This window comes from Carettochelys insculpta, chromosome 5 (assembly GCF_033958435.1).
Source record: "Carettochelys insculpta isolate YL-2023 chromosome 5, ASM3395843v1, whole genome shotgun sequence".
Classification (NCBI taxonomy): Eukaryota; Metazoa; Chordata; order Testudines; family Carettochelyidae; genus Carettochelys; species Carettochelys insculpta.
The window spans coordinates 94,080,936-94,099,670 of NC_134141.1; the positions used below are offsets into that span (position 1 = coordinate 94,080,936).

At 44.2% G+C, this 18,735-nt stretch overlaps 1 protein-coding gene across 4 annotated transcripts in view; it reads left to right on the top strand.

The window, feature by feature from the left end:
- The window catches only part of PDE4D (phosphodiesterase 4D), a 614,535-nt gene that overhangs the window by 321,641 nt on the left and 274,159 nt on the right, over window positions 1-18,735 (top strand). The window contains exon 1 of one of the 4 annotated variants that reach the window (XM_074995547.1): window positions 329-373. The exons of 2 other annotated variants lie outside the window; for them this stretch is intronic. In XM_074995547.1, the coding sequence (XP_074851648.1) occupies window positions 348-373 (26 nt within the window). In that variant the 5' untranslated portion in view covers window positions 329-347. Of the gene's footprint in view, window positions 1-328; window positions 374-6,376; window positions 6,481-18,735 lie in introns of those variants that run through there. One more of the 4 variants, XM_074995549.1, reaches the window with a different exon arrangement.

Genomic DNA, 18,735 nt, shown 5'->3' on the forward strand with positions numbered 1-18,735 from the left:
CAGTAGTTGTGAAAGGGGTAACAACATTTTATAAGAATAAAAAATTTCTGTTCAAATTCTGCCATACCTGGCTGCTGTGGCAGAATGCATATCCATTCACAAGACAGGATGCTGAGTGGGACTGGGCAGCTCCCCAACAGTGAATATTTGACACTTGGAAACAAGTGTTAATGGATGCCCCTGCACTCCTAGCTAAGAGCGCCACTGGCATGCCAATGTGTGGAATTGCCTAATGGAAGCTGTGGGGGTGGCATGCCTCCCAGGGCATGCAAAGACATATTAGTAGTCAGCCAGTTCAGGAAGCATCATGGGGCCATAGCATGCAGGATGCCTGCCTGAGCCCTTCCATGCTGCTGAATTGGACCTACCTACGGTAAGCACCTTTCAGCTGGAGCCTATACTTCACACCTTCTCCTGCACCCCAGCTGTCAGCCTCAGGTCAGAATCCCCTTCTGCACCAAACTCCCTCCCAGAGCCTGCAGTCCTTGCCCTCTCTAACTCCCTAACACTCTGCCCCAGCCTGGAGTCCCTCCTGTACCCATACTCCATCCCTGAAAGAAACTAATATTGCAGCTTTAGTATTCCAAGCTAAGAAGTAGACTATTTTGAATTAACTACATTCTACTTGTTTAAGTCTGAGTAACCAGATAACAGCTTTATGTTAATTGAAAAGCAAGTTTACTGTCGCATTAATAGCCTTGCTGCTATGATCACATTGATTTATATTAGGGAAAAATACTTCTATATAGGGACCCCACAATATCTAATAGAGATAACTCTCAGCGTGGTCACCAGTTGTGGAGAATATGTTATCTCAAAGACTAACTAACCTTCTCAGTGGGCGTTAAAGATTAGACTCCAACTTGGATGTGTGCTGGCATGCTCTGGATGAAAGGAAACCAAAGAGGGGGTATCAATTTATTTTTAAAGTTATATTTAAATATTTGTAAAACAGACAAGATGGATCATTATAAGTGAAACTGGAGGCATGGGGTCCACATTCTCTGAAGGAACCATTCATTACTGAGGACACCAAGGGCATAGGATATAGTTGGAATTAGATGGGAAGTAACTCTGCCACAGGGACAGAGCATTGGACCGAGCGCAATAAAGTTGCACTTGTTCATTTTAGCCTGTATTCAGCTTCACTCTTTGCTAATGAAACACTCAGGGTATCTCTCACATGCTCTGGATTCCAGCTATCTTTCAGGTTTACTTAACAGCCTGTCTCTTCACAATGGTACATTTTTGAGCACTCTGACCTCTCTCGTATCACTGTGTGTGATTGGTATTTTAGTCTTGCTGTGAGAATTCCCATACTTGTTTTATCTTATATATAGCCTTCCAGGGGATCTGTTTCCAGTGAAGATACATTCCTTTTACCTTCTGAGCATTCTAGTGTTGTGTTAATGATAATTAAAATGTAGTTCCCTCTTGGTAGCAACTTCTGTATTAGCCTCCATTACAAATATCATTATTAATTACAGTTACCTGGTAGCAGTATATGAGATGCCACTGATTCCTAAACCTTATTAGCCCAAATCTTATTCATATTTATGACAAATCAGATTGTTTTATGTGTTTTACTCTTTTTCTATTTTAAAAAATCATCTTTGCTGGAGGCTGCTGTAGAGCTAAGCTCATGTAGTTCACAATTATTGTTTTTACTGTCCCATTTTTTTCTTTCTCTTTTTTACAGTCCCATATTTACACTTGGCATTTTACAGTCATTGCTGAGAAGAAGTTAGGACCAGATCTACAAAGGGATTTAGGCACCTTATGCATTTCTGCAATCCACAGTACCCCAACCCTTTAGGTGCCTAAATGTTCTTTGCACTGATGTTTTAACTGTAAAAGTTTCCTGGGCATGTACATTTATGATTTTGGTCACACACCCAGATGTCTGTCTCATGCAGCCAGTGTGATCCTCAAACCTAGGTGAAAGAGTCAGGGAAGAGTGCTTATCTTTCTTGCAGGACCTGATTCAATAGGTAGAATCTGAGCACACCTAACATGGAGAGGGTGGGGCAGAGGAAGAGGAGGAGCACCTCCTTCTTTAGCATCATTAGTTAGGTCTAGAGTTCCCTTGAGATATGGGAGTCCCTAATTCAGTTCCCTCCTTTGCCTGATTAGGAAAAAGGATTTGAATGGGGCAAGCAACTACTCTGTTCTTGCAAGAAGTCTTTAGGCACCTTAGTTCTCTGAGTCCAGGAGAAGGTCTCTCATTGTGAGTCAGTAGGTGCCTAACTCCCTGCCCAGGTATTCGTAAGATAATATTGCCATCTTGTATTTTAAGATTACAAGACGGATGCCCTCTGTGCAATGTAAGTTTCGTTCAGGCTGATGTTCTTAGTTGCTGTTTCAACAACAGCAAAAAATACAAACCAAATAATTCCTTAGCTTCAATAAAATATTTGCAAATGCGTGCCAAATTTTTTGTATTTGCCTTCATGCAAGCCAGTCTCTGCTCAATTTGAATAAATATTTGATTTCAGTCATGTATTTCCTAGTGGTATTTTACTTAGAGCTGTTCAACTAAATCTTCAGACACTATTTGAAAACTGAGGGCGGGGTGGGTAACTCTGATTAGAGAAACCAAGGACTGAGTCATAGAAATTAATCTAAGTAACTGACTACGTTTTAACAGAAACAGTTAAAGTCTGTATTGAACTGTTTCCTTTAAAGCATCTCAATTTTCAATATTATCTTTCATCTTTTTAAGTTTAGGTTTTTATTACTGCTCAAACAAATAAGTTCCAGGCAACTGTAATAGGTGCCTCCACCAAACTACTGATTTTATTCAACACTTATGTGTAGTTGGCGAAAATGTGTTCTACTGAAGATTTTTTGAAGAACTTTAAAGACAAGGAACCAGGACTGGTACAAGATACAAAGAAATCATGCAGGGAGGCCACATATTTACTGCACAAAGAGGCATGTGGGGATGGAATCCTGATTTAGGTTGAATAGGAGAAAGACAGTGGATCCGCCATTATGTGGACCCACTGGTAAAACATTATTCAGGGAGGTGTATAGAGACAATGGAGAAAACTGCAGTTTTAAGTTTCAGTGAGGGGTATGGAATGGTTTCACTGTCACTCCATAGACTGAGGAGACCATTGAAACGTTTGGTGGAACAGCATAAATTTAGCCCCCAGTTCCTGGAGGGGGTTTAGCCCAGTAGCTGATACACTGGCTTGTGTTTGACAGAGAAGTGGGAGCATGGAACCAGCATTCCTCTCATTCTACAGAGTCTCAGTGAGGGCAGAAAAAGTGAATAGATGTTATATAGGTGTTTAAATATAGGGCTGGGTCTGCTAATATGCTTAAAAGAGAGGGATTGTGCTGTCTTGAGGCACTCCCCTGTGGACTGTACTAATGGGAAAATGCGCTTGAAAGTGCTGTTGAATCAGCAATGATCATGTGTGGGGCCAGAATCCCAGCACAGTGTTAAATAAAATGTGAGCAGCTCTTGCAGTTTCAGAACTGTGTAAGACTTCAGTGGTCTCTGCCAGGAAACGTGTCATAATACAAACTTCTCTTAAAAGTTTTGCTAATCACTGTAGGTAATTATTTGTTTTACCTCTTATGAAATGGTGTATCTGCTTTCTCACGTACATAGTTATTTCTTATCCAAAAGACTGCCAGCAAATTTCACTTGACCTTTTGTCCATTTGCTTCATGTTCTTTGACTGCTTGGCAGGTGCCTGAATTTTCAGTGAAATTCACAAATGAGGGCAGAAAACCTATTTGTGAATTTCACTGGGACATAAACCCTAGGAAAAACAAGAATCAATCCCAGGGGTAAACTTCAGAAGATGTGAATCTCTATTTTTGTTTGTTGTGAATCTGTTTGTATCTGTAGTTCCCTGAATATCCATGAACATATTTGTAGTTTATATTGGTACAGGTGGTCACTGTACATGTCGCTTTTATGATGACAGTAATTGCATTTGAAATCAAGGCTTAACTTTACTTTGCAGTAATCTTAATTTTAAGTAGCTTATTTCTTTGACCTTACTGAGCGTGGTTGCGTCAGTGGGTTTAGTATAACATTGGAGGAGGAGCAGGAGGAGGAAATGTAGCTAATAATAAGCTGTTTGTTCAGGTGCTTTGCTTCTGTTTCAAATTCTGTATTTCTATTAGAATGGTCATGTGATCAGTTTTGAAACTAGTATGAGAGAAGGATGTATACCCAGAGGAAGAATGATGACTTTCAGTTAGCGCTCACATTTTTCATATTGGTATAATTTAGATATATTCTATATTATTATAATATATCAATATATAATATACATATGATATAATTTATAATATAATATATAGAGTATTATATATAATAATTTAGTGATCATTCAAATCCTAATCAGTGTCATGATCCTGATCATACATAACTTTATATATCAAGAGAATTGCTTAGCAATTTGTCTGCCATTGTTTGGGCTTATGTTGCAAAGAGATGTTGTATAATTATAATTGAATTAAAGGGAATAGTATTTAAACTAAGAAAGAATGAAAGAAAGAGGCTTTATTTCACTGGCAAAGACCTGACGCATAAGTCCTGTGTCAAAGGAAGAGGAGAATTATGGTCAAATTAAGTATCTCGCAGGTTGAACCTCTCTTGTCCAGCACCTTCAGGACCTGACCAGTGCCAGATAAGAGAATTTTCTGGATTACAGGAAATCAGTTTTTTCTAGTACATAACCACCACTGCCACTGCTTACTGGGCTCTTAAAAGACATCTACAGGTAAATTATATTAAATAACAGCACAAAACACTGAGAGCCAGGACAGGTGGCTATAAACAAACTTTATGGAACCACAGGAAACTTGGCCACACTCATGTTAAGTGGTCAGATGGCTAATTAAATTCATGACAGATTACAGAGTTTGTTGGATGAGAGAGTTCCGGATGAGAGAGGTTCAACCTGTAATATGTTTTTAATATATCACAAGTAAATTTGTTTTCCCTAGAGCAGAATATATTTAGTTATGTTTATGATCTTTGTTATTGGAGTGTATTCCAGTATTCAGCTACCATGCAAATAGGTTTAATATATTGGCTCATGTAAGTGACAAAGTAATTTATCCCTGAGAAGTAATTTTTCTCCGGTTCCCTTTGGAGTCCTCAGTATCCTTTGCTTTTGCCAAATCTGTCACCTTACCACTTATGCACTCATAATTCCGTCCTTCTCTATCACTGTCCTTGTGAACAAGAAATGCTATACTGGATTACATTCTAAGATCACTGTATTGTTCTTTAATTAGCTAGAAAATTCTATTAAATGATACTGAACAATTTGTACTATATTCAACCTTTGAGCAAGGTAGCTCTCCTGACTTCATTGGAGTTGTCTCCATCTATGTCAGAACTGAATTTGGCTTATTATTTCTGATTTGCTTCTATCCTGTGTTGTCCCCAGAGCGAGATATCCACTTACAAATCAAATTTAAGGTCTTCTGTTACAGCATGGTTGAATTCTACAACGACTGTTAGACTGGAGTGATCAGGGCTTACTTTATAAATACTTTTGGCTTGAGAGAAAGAAAAAAAAAAGTAATTTCAATGTCTAAATTCAACAGTTATTGCTCCCTGAAACTTCAGAATATTTCTGGTGCATAGCTAGCAGTAAGCTGAATTTTCTTGTCAAAGTCATTCACTGTAACTCAGTAAGACGAATGATGCAGTATTCTGGAGGGAAAACCTGCCAAGACATCTGAAAATGATCTGCCAATATAAAACTCATTCTCTTAGACTGGCTGATCTCTCACAGATGATTAAGCCCTTTCAGAAAAGTGGCTTAATAGTATAAATTGATACCTATGAGAAACAGTGAGGAGACAAGAGAAGTTCAAGTAGAATTAGTAAGAATGTAACGGTGTGGCAATTTAAGGGCCACATGACGTTTTTATGTATTGATTTTATTCCTTTGTTACCATCACTTTTACTACATATTTTATGTTGTGTATATTCTTTATCTTTCTCATATCAGTCAAAATATACTGGAAATATTACTTTTTGATTTATGTTTTGAACAAAATTTGATAGCTGTTGTTACTGGTTTAGAATTTTGGTTTTAGAAACTATTGGAGGGTTAACTGTTTCTGCATTTTACCTAATATATTTTCTCTGTAGTTTTCCTACTACTGTGGTAGGAGCTCTGAATGTAACAAGTATTCATGCAAAGGGCAAGTGTTGTGCAGCAGGAAATCCTGCTTATCCTTTCTAGCCTCTCCTACCAGCTTCATCTCTGCCAAAGCACAGTGTAACAACATTCCCTTACACAGCTACAAGTGCTCCATGATTGGGCCAGGGCACCTCCAGCACAACTGCCCTGCGTCCTCTATTAATCATATATATTTTTAGACACTTTTGGCACTATCCTCGCAAATGGCCTTTCTCTGGGATCCCTTGGGGGCTTTTGTCCCTTGTTTATCTCCAAGGAGCAAGATGAGATATCGGTTTTTGAAGTCCTACAGGTATCTGCTTTAGCCCTGCTGGGGTAGCTGTTTATAATTCAGTATGACTGCAGGATCTTTAATGTTCTGACACAGATCTGTATTGTTTAGAAGTCTGATCCCCTGTTGTATCTACTATATCTCACACCATTTCAGAGAACTTTCTAAGGATTTTTCTCAGCGTGTATTATAGGAAAATATTGAATATATTTTATATCTAGTTAGCTAGCTAATAATGTCATAACAATATGAGCAATGACAATCTTTAAAGAGGCATTTGTTTTAAACATATTTTTCATATTACCTTGAAAGGCTGGATTAACTTAAATATAAGATGAATGCGATAGAAATGAGCAGTGTCAAATTTGAATTAACATTTAATGTTGCGGAAGGCTTTTGCAGATTGGCAATGTCAGAAATTAGCAAAAGAACCAGAATTACCAAATCAGATTTGTTATATATTTTAGTATGCAAGAACATGGAGAAAAATATATCCCTGACAAAAATCACTTCACATTTTGGCTTAGATATCACTATTAGAAAACTGTTTATAAAGACATCTTTTCTACTGCTTTCCGAAATTAAAATTGAAGTTATTGCTGCCAAATTAGTGTCTATCTATCTATCTGTCAACATACTTAATATTAAGTCTACAGCTTTGCTGTGGAATGTAAAAAAGCTGTGAGTTGTGTTATAGATTACAATTAAGGAATATGTCCTTCTGAGTAAGGTGCACTTTTTGTATCCATTCATTCAATAACTGCAGTTTTTATTTTCACAGTTGTGCAGTGTAATTGCTTAAGAGGCCAAGTGTTTTATTTAATAGCAACATGCAGTTAACAAAAAAATTCAATGACAACAAAACTAATCACAGAAAGTTGGTAGATATCACTCAATATCTCCCATGCAAAAGCTACATCATTCATGTACAATGAGTTGCCTAAAATATAAATTTTCATTTTGTGTAGCATGAATTTTGGTCTTTTTGGTAGTAAATATCATATATGGTGGTTAAAATTGTAAAACAAAGAAGAAATGATGCAATTAGCTCATTTGACTGCATATCTGATGAGCTTACTTTTTTTTTGTAGCGCTTAGAATGTTGGCTAAATGAAAATATCTGTTACTATTACAGTTTCATGCTTCTGCATAAACTACCCACAACTAGAACCTATTTGTGTTCTCTGTGAAATGGCAATGAATACATTGTAAACAGAAAAAATGTTCTGAGGAGATTTTTTAAAAATCTTTTAAATTATTTTTTCAGTCTGTGTGATGTTTGCAACTCCCATATAACGCTGTGTTCAGAATGCTGACCTGGTCTGATTTAAGAAGAGCATATATTCTGTACTGTTGCTAAGTAAGCAAGTTTTGACTGTTGTCCATTTACTAGATTTTATAGCCATAAAACAGCCTTATCAGTGAAAGGGTTCTTTTCACTTAAGCCGTGTCTACACGTGCACGCTACTTCAAAGTAGCGGCACTAACTTCGAAATAGCGCCCGTCACGGCTACACGTGTTGGGCGCTATTTCGATGTTAACATCAACGTTAGGCAGCGAGACGCCGAAGCCGCTAACCCCATGAGGGGATGGGAATAGTGCCCTACTTCGACATTCAACGTCGAAGTAGGGACCGTGTAGTCGTTGCGCGTCCCGCAACTTCGAAATTGTGGGGTCCTCCATGGCGGCCATCAGCTGAGGGGTTGAGAGACGCTCTCTCCAGCCCCTCGGCTCAATGGTGGCTGCGTGGAGCGGCCCCTTAAAGGTCCCCACCCCATCCCTTTCTGTGCAGGAAGCTGAGAGAGCGTGCAGGCAGCACCAATAACATGCGGCTCGCCTGCACACTCCTCCGCAGCCACCCACACCCACACCCAATATGATGGCCACCCGGCAGCCCCCTCCAGCGCCCTGAGGGAACCCCCCCAAAGGGGAGCCAGGGTTCCCAGGGCAGCCAGGGCAGGAGCCAGGCCGGGAAGCGGCAGCGGGGCCCCTCCTGGATGGAGGCCGAGCTTCGTGACCTGCTGGGGCTCTGGAGCGAGGAGGAGGTGCTCCAGGTAATGGGGAGCAAGAGGCGGAACGCGGATGCGTTCGCTCGGCTGGCCGAGGGCCTGGCTGCCCGGGGTCACCCTGCCCGCACTCCGGACCATGTCCAGAGTAAAGTGAAGGAGCTGCGGCAGGGTTACGCCCAGGCCCGGGATGCGGCCGGCCGATCTGGGGCCGCCCCCGTCACTTGCCCCTTTTACAGGGAGCTCAGGGACATCCTGGGCCCCCGGCACACCTCCCCTCCGGCCACGCTTGACACCTCGGCTGAGGAGCCCCAGCAGGCCCTGCAGCCGGAGTCCACCCCGGAGGCAAGCCCCGCACCCCGGGGGCCCCCCCGGGGCACCGGAGCAGGAGGAGGAGGAGGAGGGGGACTCCTCCACTGAGACGGGGCTCCAGATCCTCCTCCTGCCATCGAGGAGCAGCAGCCGGGCGTCCGCCCCCCGGGTGTCCCCCGACCGTGGGAGTGGACCTACAGGTATGTACCCCCCTTGGTGTACACCCCGGGGGTTGAGGGGCGGGGGTAATAGGTATGTGGCCAGGGCCCTCCACATGCCCAGATGACCATGGCCCCAAGGACAGCAGTGGCATGTCCCTCACAGAGTGCATCAGCCCCTTCCCCCGCCCAGCACGACAGTGCCATGCCCCATCCCCGGGGCAGGGGGGAGCGGAACCTCTAGGGTCCCCCGGGAGGAGGGGGTGGGACACCCAGCAGCAGCAGCAGCAGCAGCAGCAGCATGTGATGGAGTGGGGGGAGTGCAAATGCGAGTCTCAGGCTAGATATGAGCAACAAGCTGAATAGCTCCCAGTGGCTAAGGATGATCCTGGGGCTACAACTGGCAGGTTACACCTCTGCCCTGAACAAAGAGGAGGGAGGAGCCGAGCTGGGTTTGAATCGGGGGCCGCAGTTAGAGGCTAGGGGAAGGGAGAGCTGGAAGGCAGCCAGCCTGAGGAGGGGGAAAGCTACACCCCAGAGGGGCACCCCTCGGGGTCTTCTCCCCAGGACGGGTTGGAAGGACTTTCTCTGACTGCTGTACTGTCACTTCTGGGAGAAACTGGGCATCTGTTGCCTAAGAAACCTCTCCTTTCAGACCCTGCTGAGTGAAGTGAGAGTCACTCCCGCCGGGGGACGGGGTGCAGTGCAGGGGGACCCTTGAACCCCATCACAGCAGCATCTCCCGGGGATGGGGATGGGCAACCTGCAGCACAGGGGTGAGGGGACAAGGGCCATGGCTCGGGCCCACACTAATGCCTGTCTCCACTCTTCTTCCCCCCCTCCTGTGTTCCGCAGCTGCACCATTGGAAGGACCGGAGAGCGCCGGCGAGGCGTCAGTGGTCCTGGAATCCCCTCCGGGGCCATCACTCCAGGCCAGCCCCTCGGCGGAGGACCGACCGGTCCCACGGTGGGCAAGACGGCAGACCCAGCACCAGCCGCCGGCGACGGACCCCCAGCTGCTGGCCCTCCACCGCTGGCAGGTGGAGGTCGTGGAGCAGCGCCCGCGGGTGGAGCAACGCCACCTCCACCTCCAGGAGCGGGCGCTGGCCTGGCGCCAAGAGGCATGGGGAGCCTACATGGAGACATTCAACCGCATAGCGGACTACCTGGCCCCCCATGCCGCGCCGCCCGCCGCTGCGCCCGCCCTGACTGCTCCACCCGCCGCGCCACCCGCTGCTCCGCTCATCGCCGTGCTGTCCGCCGTCGCCCCGCCGTGGGCCAGCTGACACTCGCCAGACGTATCTGCCGGTCCGCCCGGCCCCCAGCCAGCCCCGGACAGGGCTGCGGCTGAGGCGGGGCTCCCGGCTGCCCACCCCCAGTGCCGGACTATAGGGGCGTGGGGCCCAGGACGTGGCCCCCTCCCTTATATATAGTTGGTATTTATTGATTTGTGCCCCCCGTTTGCCCAGTCCCCCCCACATGTAAATAGTTCTCCCCTTCCTTGTTATCCCTGTTTTTTTTTGTTAATATGTACGTACACTTTTCATATTTAAGTTAGTTAGAAGTTCCTGTATATAGTTTGTATTAGTTAGTTATAGAACAGAGTTGAAAGTAAACCAGTCTGATTTCACAAACAAGTGTCTGCTTTTATTTGTGCAGGAAAAGTGGGGGTGGGGTGTGCTGTTGGGTGCTCCGTGGTGTGGGCATAGGGGCAGGGAGTGTTGTGGAGGATGGGGGGGGTGCAGTGGGGGGCCTGGAAGCATTCACCCCGCGGCCTCATCGAAGTGGGCCCTCAGGGCCTCCCGGACCCGGGTCCCTTCGGGGTCCACCTGCCGACTGGGGGCAGCGGGTGGCTGCACGTCGGCCCTGTCGGCCTCCACAGCCCAGCCCTGAAAAAAGGCCTTCCCCTTGCTCTCCACCAGATTGTGTAGGGCGCTGCACGCACCCACAATCTGGGGGATGTTGGTGGGGCCCGCATCCAGGCAGGTGAGGAGACATCTCCAGCGCCCTTTGAGGTGGCCAAATGAGCGCTCCACCACCTGGCGCGCGTGGTTCAGGCGCTGGTTGAAGCGCTCCTGGCTGGCAGAGAGATGGCCCGTGTACAGGTGCATGAGCCAGGGCCGGAGGGGGTATGCCGCATCTGCGATGACGCAGAGGGGCATGGTGGTGTCCCCCAGAGGGATCTCCCACTGGGGGATGTAGGTCCCCGCCTCCAGCCGGCGGCACAGGCCCGAGTTCCGGAAAACCCGGGCGTCGTGGGTGCTGCCAGGCCAGCCCACATAAATGTCCTGGAAACGGCCCCGGCTGTCCACCAAGGCCTGGAGGACCACTGAGTGGTAGCCCTTCCAGTTTATGTAGCGTCCTCCACTGTGCACTGGGGCGCGGATGGGGATGTGAGTCCCATCCAGAGCCCCCAAGCAACTGGGGAAGCCCAGGGTGGCAAAGCCCGCGATGGTGGCATCCGTGTCCCCCAGCCTCACGAGCCTGTGGAGGAGCATGGCATTGATAGCGCGCATGACCTTCAGGGGAAGCACGTGGGAGAGCACCAATGAGGGGTGAGCAGGGTGTGTGTGGCCCTCCCCTGCCTGGGCCCCCCTGCCCTGCCCTGCCCTGCCTGGGCCCCCCTGCCCTCCCCTGCCCTCCCCTCCCCTTCCAGGGCCCCCCTGCCCTGCCAGGGCTGCCTCCCCCCCCACCGTCCCCATGGATCCTCTTACCTCCATGAGGACAGCCCCGACGGTGGCCTTGCCGACGCCAAACTGCTGTCTCACAGATCGGTAGCTGTCTGGAGTGGCCAGCTTCCAGACAGCGATGCCAACCCGTTTCTCCACAGAGAGGGCACTCCGCATGGCGGTGTCCTGGTGCCTGAGTGCGGGGGTGAGCCACTGGCATAGCTCCATAAATGTCTGCTGGCTCATTCTAAAGTTCCTGAACCAGCGGTCGTCGTCCCACTCCCCAAGCACCAGCCGCTCCCACCAGTCCGTGCTGGTGGGGTAGCTCCACAGCCGCCGGCGTGTGAGGCCGGGGGGGGGTCGGGGTGCTGCAGGGTTGGGGGTTGAGTCCTCCTCCCCTGCGGGCCATTCCTCCTCCTGTGTGGCACGGAAGTGCTCAGCTGCCTCCCGCATGGCATGGAGCAGGGCGAGCCCTGCTCCTGCAGGGGCGGCTGGGTGGACCTCTGGCAGCGGCGGCTGCTGCTGCTGCTGCTGCTGCTGCTGGGGGTCCATGACTGCGTCGCCCGAGGTCTGCATGCCTATGGCTCTGCAGACCGCGTGCTGTGCAGGCTGTGTGTGTCTGGGAGGGGCCCTTTAAGGGAGCAGCTAGCTGTTGCCCCGGAAGCGCTAGCCTGCCCTGTGACCCTGTCTGCAGCTGTGCCTGGCACCCCTATTTCGATGTGTGGTACTTTGGCGTGTAGACGTTCCCTCGCTGCGCCTATTTCGATGTGGTGCTGCGCAACGTCAATGTTGAACATCGACGTTGCCAGCCCTGGAGGATGTGTAGACGTTATTCATCGAAATAGCCTATTTCGATGTCGCCACATCGAAATAGGCTACTTCGATGTAGGCTTCATGTGTAGACGTAGCTTTAGAGTATCAAACTAACTTAAGTCTTACTTGAGCTCTGCAGATAGCAAAAGATGTCGTCATGCAAGGCTTACCTGAACAAAGTATAAGTAGAATTGGTTTTTGGAGAGTTTAGAAATTGTAAGGTGCTAAAAGAAAGCAGATAACGTGAACAGAAAAGAGGAAGAGTTTTATTTCTATTTTACAGTCATATTTTGTTTTTATAATTTAATATAACCATAGCTCATGATTGGAAAGAGGATTCAGAAGCCCTAATATTTATGTAGTTTTGCATACTGCTGTATAACTGCTACAGCTCCATTCACACCATAGGTTATATTTGGAATAGTACTACAGAATTTTACAGTACACAGTCCATATGTAATTTAATAACCTTGTTTTTGTCGACTCACAGCTCTGCTCATGTCACTGAAATATCTGATGTCAATGCGCATGAGGTGCTGAAAATTAATGCATGGAAAAAACATGTCTAAATTTTGGCTGAATAATATTACTTAGCAAACCCTCCTTTTTCTACATTTAAATTTTGCTTTTACTTTAGAATAGACTGTGATTTTTAAATTGCCATTATCATTGTTTGGACAAAAATGTAGTATTTGCACATTAGAACATTCAGAACTCTTGACTTAGTGACCAGTTCTGCTCTGATATAAAGTTTGTTCTGCATATATTTTTACTTTCAGGACTCTTATGAAACATTTATGATTTATCACCTTGAAATCAAAAGCAAATCCTGCAAAAAGTGAGAACTTGGACACATGGTTTATTGGGAAAGGTTAAAAAACAAATGGGCGTATTTAATTTTTGAGAAAAGAAGACTGAGGTGGGACCTGTTAAGTCTTCAGATATGTGAATAGGTGATAAAGAGGACTATGATCAATTGTTGTCCATATCCACTGAATGTAAGACAAAAATAGTGGGCTCGATCTGTAGCAAGGGAGATTTAGATTAGATCACAGGAAAAAATTATAACTATGAGGGTAGTTAAGCTCTGGCATAGGCTTATAAGCGGGGTTGTGAAATCCCCACACTGGAGGTTTTAAGGACACTGGACAAGCATTCTATTCAGAGGTCATCTAGTTGTGTTTGGTGTTGCCTCTATGCTGAGGGATGCACTAGTTGACCTTTCGATGCCCCTTCCATCTCTACATTTCTATGATTCTGAGTGTCTAAATCACTGCCAAATTGCAAGTGGTCCAAGATCCTCCTGAAGGGAATCGTAGAGTAATCCAACTACTTCTTACCCCACCAAAGACACTGGTTTAAAGCCACAGGACCAAATTCACTGACTGAAAGCCCACATCTATTTAAATTTGAATGTTCTTTTGGCCTTCTTAGTGTGACCGTTGATTGTACCTAGACTCTCATTAGAGTTACTTAATATCACTGATGGTTTGCTTTCAGTGTTTGGGTTCATAGTTAAGAGTTAGTGATTATTACTTTATCTTAATCCTGGAGACTATTATTACTTTTAAGTCCATCAAGTCAATAGCTAAAATTATGTAAAAGTGTGAGAGAAGTTTGTGACTTGGGAAGGAAAAAGATCATGCATCTATAAGGAAGTAACAAGAATATATTTTGTACCTACTGAGATACTGAATTAGACAACAAAAAGTTAGTAAATATACAGCAGAACAAATGAACTGCAGTATTATTAGCTGCATGATAAAATATCAAGAGCTCCATATATTACCATGAGATAGGGACACAGTCTTCTCAACTGGGGACAATCTGCTCATAAAATTTTCTCCATAAACTTATCAAGCTAAGTCTTGATAAGCCTCAGTCAACTTCAGGAAGGAAACTAGATGATAACCACAGCTCAGGAAGGTAGTTGCAGATGTAACTCTGAAGCCTTGTCTACGCTTACCCCTGCTGTTTTCCTAATATACGTGACTTCAGCTACACAAATATCATACCATAAGTCAATGCACTTATGACCACATTTTGTATGGGGTAAGGTCATCAGAGCCTGTTCTCCTGTTGACACTGGCTACCCTTCTCATTATGGTTGAGTACCAATATTGATGGGAGTGTGCTCAGAAATTACTTTATCACAGCTAAGCAGATAGAAATCAATGGCCCATGGATCGATCATTGCAGTGGTGATCCCTAGCATAGCGGAGACAAGCTCTAAAAATGCAGAACTTTGTTTAAGCCTGCAGTAAGCATTTAAGGGTTCTGCCACACATTACATTACATGGGCCTGTACATTAGGTTGAGGAGTGCAATGGCTGCACCTCCCTATTCCTCCCTATTTGCCTGAGACTTGTATACCCTGTAATATGTTTAAATATACTTGAGACACACTTGAAACAAATGACAGATTCTACATAGGCTGTATACATTGCATACTCTTTTTCATAAATTTAATCCCAAGTATACATACCAAATAGTGGAGTCTAAATTAGCTGTTACCACTCAAGAAAGAGATTGTGAAGTTTGCTGAAAATGTTGTCTCAAAGTACAGCAGCAATCCAAAAACTAACATCATTAGGAATGGGATGATATGACAGAAAATATCATGATGCCATTATATAAGTCTATAGTACTTCCATACGTTGAATACCATATGCAGTTCTGGTTGTTCCATCTCAAAAAAGATATATGGGTGTGGAAAAAGAGCAGAAACAATGGCAACAAAAATGATTAGGGACATGCAATAGATTCCCTACGAGGAGAGATTTAAAAGACTGTGACTGTTTAGCTTTAAGAAGAGATGATGGAGATGAGATATGATAGAAGTCTTAAAAACCATGAAGGGTGTGAGAAATTGAACAGGGACATGTTAGTTACCCCTTCACATAAGAACCAGGTGTCCCCAATGAAATTAGTAGGCAGCAGGTATAAAAAACAAACAGAAGGTTCTTTACACATCATAAAGTCATCTTGTTGCTAAGGGGTGATGTGAAGACCAAAAATATAATTGGGTTCAGAAAAGAATTGAATACATTCATGGTCCATCTGTGGATATAGTCAGAGATGCAACTCCATGCTCTGTATGTCCCTAAACCTCTGACTACCAAATTCAGGGACTGGACAATAGAGGATTGATTACTCAGAACAGCTCTGTTCTGGTCATTTCCTCTGACCATTAATTTGACCCAGCAAGGTTGTTCTAATGTGATTTTGTTTTATTTTGTTTTGTTTTTTATGTCCATGTTTGGGGCTTAGTCTTGCCCACAACTCTCATTGGTTTTGATGAAGTTGATGGTCCTGCAAAGTGCTCTAAAGGTGCTCAGTAACTTACAGGAACTGGCTCATAATGAAGTTGATTTGAATAATCACTTAATACAGCTGTTCAAGAAAAATCTTTCATATGGTGTATATCGTTTTATATCAGTTTGGTTGAAGTGAATGAGCTTCTAAAGGAAAGCTTTACTGTGGAGAAATGACTTAATGTCAGTACTACAGTTAATAATTCCCTGATGACATTGTACAAGTGTGGAAGGAATATCCTTATATGATAATGGATAGAAGTAATTTCAGAACTAGTGCTTCCTGATGGCTGTGTATGAAAGCACACTATCAATATGCACTAAATAATAATCATATGAATATAGAAAATATGTTTCCACATAGAAGACAAGGGAGGTTCCCATATTTTTATGAGAGCTTCCAGAGGCTAAGTGTACACTGGCCATGGAAGATCAAATTCTTAGATTTGATCTTCCGGGCCACCAGTTCATGCATGCATGAAACAGTGCATTCCTGGATCAATGTCGAACCCAGAACACCTTGAGAGCCACAAAGATTAAGGAATGTTGGTGGGAGGCGTGCTTCCATTAACATTCTGCATTGAAGACAGGGACCAATGTGGACAGCATCAAAATGGATTTTAGGTATGCAATTGGGTTACCTAAAATCGCGTAGCAGCTATTGACATTCCTGGTAAGTGTAGACATAGTTTTAGTTCCACCTCCCCTCCTGTGATGTGTGTGTGTTCTTTTTTTTTTTTCTTTGTTGGCTGCCATCTGGCATGTTTCCTCTGGCCAAGAGGACTGCTTATGAGATTATAACTCCTGCCAACATTTAGATCCTTATCCAGCTGTTCAAGGGGTTCATACCTAAGGAGGTTGATTCCATCCTATCACATAATTGTACTGCAAGGCACTAAGAGCTTAGAGCCTTGAATGTCAAACACAACTCATAAAAAAGGATTTTCCATATTGCCAACTATAAGTAATGGAGGTTCTTAACAATATAGATGCTGTCTTAGGCTGTGTCTACACAGCAAGCGCTATTCCAGGATACGATGGTAAATAGCTGTCTGTGTCTAAGCAACATGCCAGTTGTCTAGAAACAGTTTTCGAGATAACAGGCACTCTTTTTGGCATCCCTGTACACCTCTTCACATGAGGCACACAGGAATGCCTTGAAATGGAGTTTTATTTCACCAAGTGGCGCTGTTTAGACATCTCCACATGCCAAAATAGCCTATTTTGAAATCTACTCAAAAGTATAGTGCAAACTGTGTAGCTTATTTCAAGCTTGTGGTGCCATGCAGATGGAGCCTTAGAGTGCAAAGTGAATTATTGGAGTTTCTAGATATTGTTGCCCCATTGGTAAAATTGTAACAAAAACTAGATTGAGGTTGGTCTGTTTTTTTATTTATTTGTTTATTGGTACTGTGGTAGCTCCTGGAGGTTCCAGTCATGGATAGGGATCTCATCATGTCAGACACTGTACAAAGAGACAGTGGTGGTGTTTGCATCTGTATTCCCTAGAAGTGTTCTAGTCTGAATATTATAAACTTTGATGGGTTTCAGTTTATTTTGCTTAGTTATTAAAATCTGACTGTGTAGTGAAACTTAAAAGTGTGTAGTTGCGATCTCTGTCTGATTCACCTCTGAAGTTCCTTAATTCAAAATGTGCTTTATCAACAGTGAAACGAAGTGTTGGATATAATTCTGGTGTGTCTTAGATATATGTTTACACTGGCACCAAGTGTATCAAAATCTGAGTTGCCCCAGACAAAACCTTTCTCACTGGAAACTGAAATATAGTAAGAACCATGAAGATCAGGATTAAACAGCACCGACAGAGCTAAATTTGTGTCTGCACTATGTACAGTGTCTTGATTATTGCTGTACTTCTGCCTTTTTATTAGTGTCTTTATAACTATAGTATCCAAAAGATACCAAAAACTCTACAAACTTATGGGAAGGCCCATTCCCTGTCCCCAGAAGCTTATACTGTAATCAGATAAAGGACGGGGAAAGAGTACAAAGTACAAGTAAAGTGGTCATGGTGAAGACTGGTACTTACTTATGTTTCTCAGGCTTTTTTCCCACCCACACAAAAGAGCTGTAGTCTGTCAGTGCATCCTGTATTTTGTTTTGTTTTTGAAGAAATGGTCTTGTTAGTGTTGTATGAAGAAAACATTGGTCAGAAATATATTAATTGGAATGCTATAGATAGTAGGTATGCTTAATGCTGTAAGCTGATTATGTTTACATAAGTTTTCATAAGCTAAATGGAATAAAAGATAGGTCAAGATGTAGATGAAAAACCTCCAGTAAATGTATTGTCTCCCGTAGTTGGTGCAGGAAGTGATGCTGATAATTTGTTGTTAGTCCTTTGTGGTTCAGTTTCAAATTGCTGTCTTGACTTAATCCTTGGGGGTGCTGTGTTACTGAAAAGGCTACTTTATATCTGAAGCATAGAACTTAAATCCTGACTAACTGTGGCTTTTGGAGAAACTGTAGCAATTTGGCAAGAATTGTGAGTGATCATCCCAAGATCCTACCCAAATTCTATTATTTTATAATTACACTGTATCCAAGTTTCCCTTTCACTTTTGCTTGGATATATTATTATTTTACTACCCTTAATAGTTTTGTGAAGTTGCCATGGGTTATGGTAAATACCAGTTGTGTTTCACCTGAGACAAAGGTGACAATTTCAATGGAGGGTGAAATAACTCCTGCTCGTAGTCTGTATTACAGTTTGGCTGTGGCAACAATAGCCCCTTTTGGAGGGGGCATGGTAATGAGGCACTTTGGCAGATGCTAATGAGGTGCTGACATGAATATGCTGTGCCTTATTACCATAATGGCGGCTGTGCTCACTTTGAAAGTGCCGCTTTCGAAATGCACACTACCCATGTAGCTGCGGGCCTTTCAAAATGACCCCTGATTTCAAAAGCCCTTTCTTCCCATTTGGTTTTGGGAAGAAGGGGCTGTCAAAATCAGGGAGTCATTTGGAAAGGCCCCCCAGCTA